Below are 8,763 nucleotides of genomic sequence, written 5' to 3'. Positions count from 1 at the left end.
GGGTTGTGTGTGTGGCTGTGTGTCTGCGTGTGTATGTGTGTGTCTGTGTGTGTGTGTGTGTGTGTGTGTGTGTGTGTGTGTGATTCAGGTGTGGAGCCGGGAGAGTTGAGAGATCGCCTTCTGCAGCTGTGGACCCTAAAAGACCTACAGGGGGTAAGGAAGTCACACACACAAGCTTGATCTCAAAAAATTGCGTCTCATTTCTCATGCAAACCAATCCAAGATTGCATACATATTCCGACACATTACCTGCTGTCTAGAGCACATAGGAAGCTTCTGATTGGTCTAGCTGTGCCCTTCCCAATACCATCCCTAAACCTGTCAGTAATGCAATGTTTCATAGTTTTACAACTGTGCCCTTCCCAAAACCATCCCTAAACCTAACCTGTCAGTAATGCCATATTTCTGAGTTTTAAATTTGTGCCCTGACCAAAATTTTCCCTAAACCTAACTTGTCACGGACAGCTGCATGACCAGTGCGCATGTGTGTAAAGAGAATGCGTCGTAAATGCGACGCAATTTCAGTTTTTGGTTTGCGTGAGAAATGAGACGCAATTCGTTCGAGATCATGTTGCGCACACACACAAACACACACACACACACACACACCAGGGCTGGACGACATGACAATACATAGTATGTCTTCTATCGCGATACATCATTTTGACAAGTATTAAAGCAATTTCAGAATTTTCATACGTGTATTCAGCCTTTTCGCGATGCAAGTCTTTGCGTGGGCAACGCGTAATTCCACTGGTCAACACAGCAGGGCTTGACATTTTCAGTCTCACTAGCCACTTTGACAGATAACATATTCTCTGGTGTAACAAATCAGAGTAGTTGTATTTAAAGGTGGGATAGGAGATGTTTTTCTGGCACATATTTTACCATATCATCTGAAAAACTCCTCATGACGCCATAGCACCCATTGAAATAGAGTGTTTGGAAAAAAAACGAAATCTTTTGGTCCAGTGTAGAGGGCGTAGTCAGAAGAAAACGGCAACCAATAGAAGTAATACTCATCATCACTTCTATTGGTTTCTGACACGTCCATCAACCGCCAGCACTCACCCCTCCTCCCTGCGCGTTCACCGACTCGTGAACTTGACCGACCCCGCCCCCATCATTCATGCACACGCGCGACAAGGCTCATCATCACTCGGCTAGTAGCAAGGTAACGAGAGTTAGCAGCAGGCTGAGCTACTTGGAAACTGTGGTGGCTTTTGCAGAGCTACAGGAAGAACTTTGGCTTTTGGAACACTAGAACCATGTCAGGATAACATACTCCCTTGGATTATCATCGGACTCGCAAAACCAGACTCCAACACGGGCTGAAAATTTGAAATGGGACCTGACACTCTTGGACACAGATGTCGGCTACGGCAGCGGCTTCAAATACGCTTTGGTGACCATATTTCTAATCGAGAGGTGAGATAATATATTTGTCTGTATAATATTTTGTGAATTGGTTTAGGACACAGTGGTGTCTTTTTTTTAAGCAAGTATCCATTGAGAGGGGTCAGAGGATTAGCTCAAGCTCCAACATATCTAGCTGCTACCTTGCTTAACATCTGCTACCTCAATCGCTTTATTTTTTGTGTTTTTCCCCTCTGTGGCATTTATTCTGTGCACATGAACACGTTTTCAGAATTGCTATGTGTAACTCAGACGGTTACTCTTGTGTGTTTTGCTGCTAGTTGTGCGAACGAGCCAGACAAACCAGCTGGGAGGAGGACGGAAGCACCCCTTCTCCATCCGCATTCAGTTGCTAAATACGGATCCACCCCGTAGTAAGTAACCTACCATGTTTACGCACACATTACTTTGACCAGTAAAGCCCATGTCTTTCTAGTGGTTTACAAAAATATATCGTTTGCATGTTTTGCTTTGGTACATCTCTGTTGTATGACTCTGGTAATAGTAGCAAGCACAAGCACAACCTGTTCGCCGGTCCAGAATTGCAAAATAGATTGCCTTGGGTTTTCAAATGTTTACATGTTTGTGGGTGTAATGTTGTTAACTCGCTGATGTCGTTTTTGAGAAGACGGTAGTTTTGCATTTGATAAATACCACCTAATGACCATGACGGCTAAACGGCAGATCTTTATTGTGATGGCTACACTGAATGATCACATGGAGATGCCGGTACATTATTTGTTTTACCCTGGTTATATTGAAATGTTCTGCTTTGTCCATTCCAAGGTGTGTTGTTTTCCATAGCTGTTCCTTGCTCCTGTTTCAAAACATATCAAGGCTGCCAAGTAAATGAAGAATGAATCACCGCACACTGGTAGTTTATTTTATTCATGTTTGTGGATGTAATTTCGTCCAGTTGCAGATACTACTATCCTTTTTGGAATGATCTGCCTTTGAAAAACAATGGTTCTATCTGACAAAAGCGAACAGATCCTGTAGTTGTAATTGATACACTAAATCAGTGTTTCTCAACCTTTTTTTAGGCGAGGCACCCTTTCAATTCATGGAAAATTTCAAGGCACCCCAAACCAAGTAGCCATATAGCATCACATCCGATACCACACAAGCTTAGAATGTAACACATTTGGAGACACACAACCTAGTAGCACGACCTACGTTCAAAGTTGCAGCTGGGGTGACCAATATTTACTTTATTGTGCCTAAATGGCAGATCAAAGATTCCACTGACTAACATTAACTTATCAATTTTGACAAATATGTTTTATGTTATATAATTTATTTATCAGCCACGTTTCCGCGGCACCCCTGAGGGGGCCCTACGGCACCCCAGGGTGCCCCGGCACCCCTGTTGAGAAACACGGCACTAAATTATGATATTCCTATGTGTGCGCGTGCACGCGCCAAGTTTTCAATTCAACACACTGGGACACTTTTCAGTCTTTGAGGTTGCTGGAATCAACACAGACTACCTCCATGCACCTTATCAGAACACTTTGCATGTTTTTGTATACTTGTCCCCTTTGTGTATTGCTGCTAATCTTTCTCTTTCTAGGTTCTGTTGGTTGCATGCAGATTGTGCCAGATGATTTATCTGTCTATGGTCTAAGCATGGGCTCTGTGCTAATATGCAATTTGTGCTCTTTTTTCCCTCAGGTCAACAGCCGACAGGGTCCTTCCACAACCACATACTTATGCCAGTAAAAGCCACAGCTTTTCTCCTCCAATCCAAGAAGCCTGGACTGCAGTCACCATCTCAACACACCAACCAAGAGAAAGGCGGATGGCTCAATTCAGTATGTAGTTCTGCAAATATTCTCAAAGGTCTTCACAGCCCCCCATGGTGCAGAATGCATTTACATTTATTTGTGTAAGGTCAAAACAATGCTGATTACAGAACATAACTAGGGCCATGAATGAAATTTGAGGTAGCAGCCAGCCATCACCTGATGGTGAGAGGTGGTCCTAAGATCAGTGAGAAGCAGGTTGAAATCCCATCCTTACCTCTCCCTACCTACACCTCCATCCACAGCTGAAGTGCACTTGAGCAAGGCACACAAGTCCACTTAGGTCCTGGGACTGTAGCCAACACCCTGTAAAACCCTGCTGTGTAATTTGATGTAATGAAGCCCTAATATAGTCTAACACATTGCTTGTTACAGATATGGAAAATTGCACAATAAAAGTTCCAGGACAAGAAGGCTGCATACTGTGAACGTCAACCTTCAGGGCACCGTCCTGCGCAGAAGACTTTCTACCCTAAGAGGGATGGCTGACCGCAGACACTCACAACCAGGTGAGCCCAGATAAAGGAGTTATTTTTGGTGTCCCTGCCCCAACAACCCAGGTTACTTACATTTAAAATGTCACTGGAGCTACTGTCAGATATGTGATTTCTAATTCTGTTTATCTTTTTACAGCACAGACGCCTCCAACCTCAAACTAGGCCCTTCACAGTTGCTGCACTTACCCACCTTCCCAGAGTTCTTGTGTGGTAATGACAACTGTAAATATAGTATAAAGTAATGTATCTAGTGTCATGTGTAATACATTGTTTAAATTGTCCATACATTTCAATGACAGTAAATATTGGTGGACACAATTTGACTGTGTGGCTTTTTTAATTCATTCTCTGACTGAAAATGCATGGTTACATAATTTATATATTCCACAAGACCACAATCAGAAGAACATTTGACAGGTTGCATTTATTTTCTATGTATGAAAAAAACAATGGTAACAAGACAAACGTGGTTCCAAACCAAAAAGGTGAGATGTACAGATGAATGCTCCTACAGATAATGAAAAATAAGAAAAGTCTGCACACTGCCGGTTTGTGTGTTTTATACCGTACTCTGTATAAACCTTTTATATTGCTCTAGTGGAGCAGGGTAACCCTGGCTAATCCTGGGTATTGTACTGTGTATTACAACGTCAGCCCTGTTCAAGTGCCCCATACTGTCTGTAGGCTGCATGCCTGAAGAGACCGTTTCTCTCACCTGGTCCTACATCAGCCCAAAGTCTTATCAAAACTGAGAACACCACAGCATTTCCTTTCAATGTTCATGGGCATCTCCTTACAGATTGCGCAGAGGCGCCAGGTTGGTTGTGCTACTGAGTTGTGACTGAGGACCAGATGTCATGTGCCAGGTCGAACATCAAACTGGGGTCACGGGTCAGGGCACGCTGCAGTAACCGATGGGATTGCTTCAAATTCAATGATTGAATCAAGGCCTGCAAAGCAATAAATACATTTTATGTAGTGCATTTTCTATTTGATGATGGGGACTAAATAACTCTATTGACAATAAGACCAATATGGACATAAGCAATCATTATTGTGTATATAAATAAAGATGTGCCAATTATATGCATACAACGTTTTCAGTCAATTTCTTACAAACTGGTGTTGTGCCAGGGGTTACACAGATGTTTGAAGTAGATGGGCTTTTATGGATGTACTTGAACTACCACTGGTGTTGTGTACCTACAACCATGTAATATCACACTACTACTCATAGGAGTAGAAATATTGTAATGGTTATCACAACAGGTGTACTCGTGTAGCCTACTCGTGTTGCGATATAGAGTACATCCGTTGTGATAACATCCATTACAATACTTACACATCTGGAGGAATACAGCAGGACAATGTTATTGAGGGATGAATGTACATCCTTACAGTTAGCAGGGCGTCAATTCTGTTGGAGTCTACCTAATCAATACCCCCGACCTCTGCTGCGTCTATCTTCCTCCTCCATCTCTGGCCATCGGTCCTACTGGGCTGTTAGGTCGTTATGATTGTGATGGGCCAGGAAAGTCAGAGCTGGAGCTCTCGTGGTCGTGGAAGGTCTAAAGCATATGAAAATATCGTCAGCCAAAACAATTTCATTAGCGTTGATCAGTTCGGTTGTTTTTCTTTACTCCCTCTGTCCCTGTGTCTGCGCGTGCGACAACCCAAGTGAAATCTGAAGTCATAGCCTAAAACACTAGAACTACGGATTGTGGTGTCGGGTATATATAAATACAATAGTAAAATGTATACTGCGGTACACATCTGTCAAAATAAATCCATGTGTCAGTACTGTAGCTACTGGCTAGAACTACTGTCTAGGGATGACGGTATAGCATCTGTCATCAGTGTTAGGAAGTTAGAATGAGATATCTAAGTAACACGTATCAAGTCAAGTTCAATAACTAATCTAGTATACATCTACTGTCATCAATATTTCTTGAAATGGCAACCATGACGGCCTGTGCGTTTATTGTGATGTTGAACATTCTTACCGTAGCCGGAGACAGTGCCATGGCTGGAAGTTAGCTTGGCTAGTCGCTTGTGGCTTCTACTAGCCCGCCCCCCCGCCTCGTGAGCTCTCGTGGGTTCCCGGGATAATCCGAACACTTGACAGACTGCATGCGCGTTCATGTGTTTTGAAGGCGTGGCTTTGAGGGGAGGGCTGAAGGGAGAGGCGGGCTGTGTATTTTCAAAAATATAGCTCACAGGAACCGTTTTTCAAAGATCTCCAACCCTACCTTTAACTGCAAGTCTAACGCACGATTTACATGTACGATAAGCGATTGAGGCGAGGTGTTCCATTATTTTCTGTTGGGACGCGGTAGCGAGGCGAGAGGTGGTGACGTAGGAAAGCGAGGATGGCGGGCAGGCAGGTTGAGAGCGTGGGGGAAACTCGTGCACCTATCACCGGCGTAAGGACAATTCTGACAACAAAAAACTTGCTTGTAGAAAGTCTAAATGGCTTGTGACTCAGAAAAAACACTAGCGACAGTGGCTGGTGAGCAAAAAAGTTAACGTCGAACGCTGCTACACAGATGTCCCCACAGCCCCCTCTTAAGGGCTGTACACATACGTCGCTACTAGTTACTCGCTCAGCGAATGAAGTCAATAGAATGTCGATGTGTTCCCGCGAGACTCGCAGGCGAGTAGGCGAGTACTGTGCAAGCGATGGGATGTGGGCGGATCCCGAGTTGAAAATATTTTATCTTCGAGCGACGCGAGTAAGCGAGTAACCAATTGGAATGCAGAGTTCGGTACTTCTCGCCTGTTCATTGGCAGTTAAAGCCGCTGGAACTTTCAGCGAACGTTCCATGAGAGAGTGGCGAGTAGGCGAGCAAGCAAAAAGCTAGTAATGTGTGTGTACGCCGCTTTACTGTTTTCAGGCGGACCAGAACGGTGCCGGTGCCCGTTCCCGCACCAGTTACGTTCGGCACTAAAGTTTTTACCTGCGAACCACCCGTGTTCATACAGGGGCTCTGAACTCTTCCGCACGTGACCATGTGTTACCCGAATGAAGCAGAAAGTTAGTTCCCAAAGCGAATACTTGTTTTTTCTCTTTGAACCGTGATGACAACGTGGACGTCAGCTGCAGTCCACGCTGTTATCACGGTTTGCGGATAAAAAACAATTATTTTTCGTTTCGCATTCGCAACTAACTTTCTTGTTTTGTTAACACTAACATCTGCGGCGTGAACATGCCAGCCGGTTTGTAATCAGGTGCGTGGACGGTTCTTATTGGCCTGAGTGCGGCATCTCTGCTCTCTGATCGATGTTTTGTCTAACAAGCACTCGTCTGTCTATCTATCTATCTATCTATCTATCTATCTATCTATCTATCTATCTATCTATCTATCTATCTATCTACCGGTATTTATCTCTCTCTCTCTCTCTCTCTCTCTCTCTCTCTCTCTCTCTCTCTCTCTCTCTCTCTCTCTCTCTCTCTCTCTCTCTCTCTCTCTCTCCCTGTGTAGTTGCGAGCTGAGGCGTTGTGGGGCTTCTCTGCTCTCCGCTGCCCCCTGGCTGGCCTGGTGGAGGTACTGCGCTTCTGCCCAGGGCCACAGAAGGGACGATCTGCTACACTGGGACAGGTAAGGAGGAGGAGGAGGAGGAGGAGGATGATGATGATGATACTGATGAAGATGAATGATGATGATGATGTCATGCAGTGATGATGATGCTGATAGAACTGTAATTATGATGATGATGATGATTATAGTGATGATGATGATGATGAAGAGGAGGAGGAGGATTATGATGATGATCATGATGACGATGACGATGAGGATTATAGTGATGATGATGTTGATGTTGATGTCATGCAGTGATGATGTAATTTTGATGATGATGATGTTCTTCCTCTTCCTCTGTCAGCTGCTGTTGGGTGACTTTCAGAAGTGGAGGATGGCTCAGAACCCTCCTGTGGAGATCCACATGCTGCCCACAGAACAGGTATGTAGTCTTACACTATACTACATTATAAAATATTCCATTATATACTAGAGAACAGGTTATGTAGTCTTAATTTATAAGCTATGTTCACACACGTTGCTGCTAGTTACTCACTCAGCGAGTTAAAGGAGAAATCTGGTGTAAAATGGCTTAAATTGTGTTAAAATATGCTGCTGAGGGCTAGGTTTGGGTGCTTACCTTAAATCTGCCTTGCATTGAGAAATCCAGCGCTAGTTAGCCGATGCTAATATTGCGGTCGCAACAACCTGTAAGAATGGCGTTGTTTCTAAACAAACGGTGGACTACCAAAGTTCTCTATGCCTCATTTTACATGACAACAACCCCGCAACTATACAGAATGAAGTTTTGGGCAATTTTGAGCGTCATAAATGGGTGAAAAGTAGAGATTTATAACGATGGCTACATGATGCCCTGGTGAACCACAGCGAAACCCCAATGTTAGCATCGGCTAACTAGCGCTGGATTGGAGTTAAGGTAAGCGCCCAGACTTAGCCCTCAGCATCATGTTTTAACACAATGTAAGCCATTTCACACCAGATTTCTCCTTTAAGTCAATAGAATGTCTATGTGTCCCAGCAAGACGAGGAGGCGATTAGGTGAGGAGAGTACAGGCGATGCGATGTGGGCGGATCCCGAGTTCGAAATATGTTAACTCTCGAGCGAGGCGAGTAAGCGAGTAACCAATTGGAATGCAGAGTTCGGTACTTCTCACCTGTACATCGGCAGGTAAAGCCGCGGGAACGTTTAGCGAACGTTCCATGAGCGAGTGGCAACTAGGCGAGTGAGGGAGGAGTGTCGTGTGTGAACGTAGCTTTACACTGTATTATACTATTACATTATATTATATTATATTATATTACACTATATTATACTATTGATAATGTGTCTGTGTGTATAATGTGTGTCTGCAACGTGGTTATAATGTGTGTGAGTGTATAACGTGTGTATATTAATGTGTGGTGTATGTGTTTGTATAACATGTGTATTATATCGTGTGTGTGTGTATAACGTGGTTATAATGTGTGTGTGTGTGTGTGTGTTAGGGCTTTGACTTTTGCCCAAAA

General features: G+C 43.9%; 1 protein-coding gene and 2 long non-coding RNA genes across 6 annotated transcripts in view; 2 read left to right on the top strand and 1 right to left on the bottom strand.

Annotated features, from left to right (window-relative positions):
• The window catches only part of exd3 (exonuclease 3'-5' domain containing 3), a 71,573-nt gene that overhangs the window by 2,888 nt on the left and 59,922 nt on the right, over positions 1-8,763 (top strand). The window contains exons 3-5 of the mRNA XM_063209740.1: positions 89-153; positions 7,201-7,317; positions 7,601-7,678. Coding sequence (XP_063065810.1) covers positions 89-153; positions 7,201-7,317; positions 7,601-7,678 — 260 coding nt within the window. The remainder of the gene's footprint in view (positions 1-88; positions 154-7,200; positions 7,318-7,600; positions 7,679-8,763) is intronic.
• On the top strand, positions 866-5,031 carry LOC134459036 (uncharacterized). Of its 4 annotated transcripts, XR_010036749.1 has the most exons (5): positions 866-1,428; positions 1,698-1,790; positions 3,091-3,230; positions 3,597-3,730; positions 3,855-5,031. It is a non-coding gene; the product is annotated as an uncharacterized LOC134459036 (long non-coding RNA). The 4 variants fall into 4 exon arrangements; XR_010036748.1 differs by having other exon boundaries at positions 866-1,790; XR_010036750.1 differs by lacking the exons at positions 866-1,428; positions 1,698-1,790 and adding an exon at positions 2,155-2,290.
• LOC134459037 (uncharacterized) lies at positions 4,124-5,931 on the bottom strand. The gene is made up of 2 exons (XR_010036751.1): positions 5,722-5,931; positions 4,124-5,286 (listed from the first exon to the last, which is right to left on the bottom strand). It is a non-coding gene; the product is annotated as an uncharacterized LOC134459037 (long non-coding RNA).

The sequence above is a fragment of the Engraulis encrasicolus genome, chromosome 11 (genome assembly GCF_034702125.1).
Source record: "Engraulis encrasicolus isolate BLACKSEA-1 chromosome 11, IST_EnEncr_1.0, whole genome shotgun sequence".
In the NCBI taxonomy this organism is placed as follows: domain Eukaryota; kingdom Metazoa; phylum Chordata; class Actinopteri; order Clupeiformes; family Engraulidae; genus Engraulis; species Engraulis encrasicolus.
This window is presented reverse-complemented; position numbering and strand designations above follow the sequence as displayed.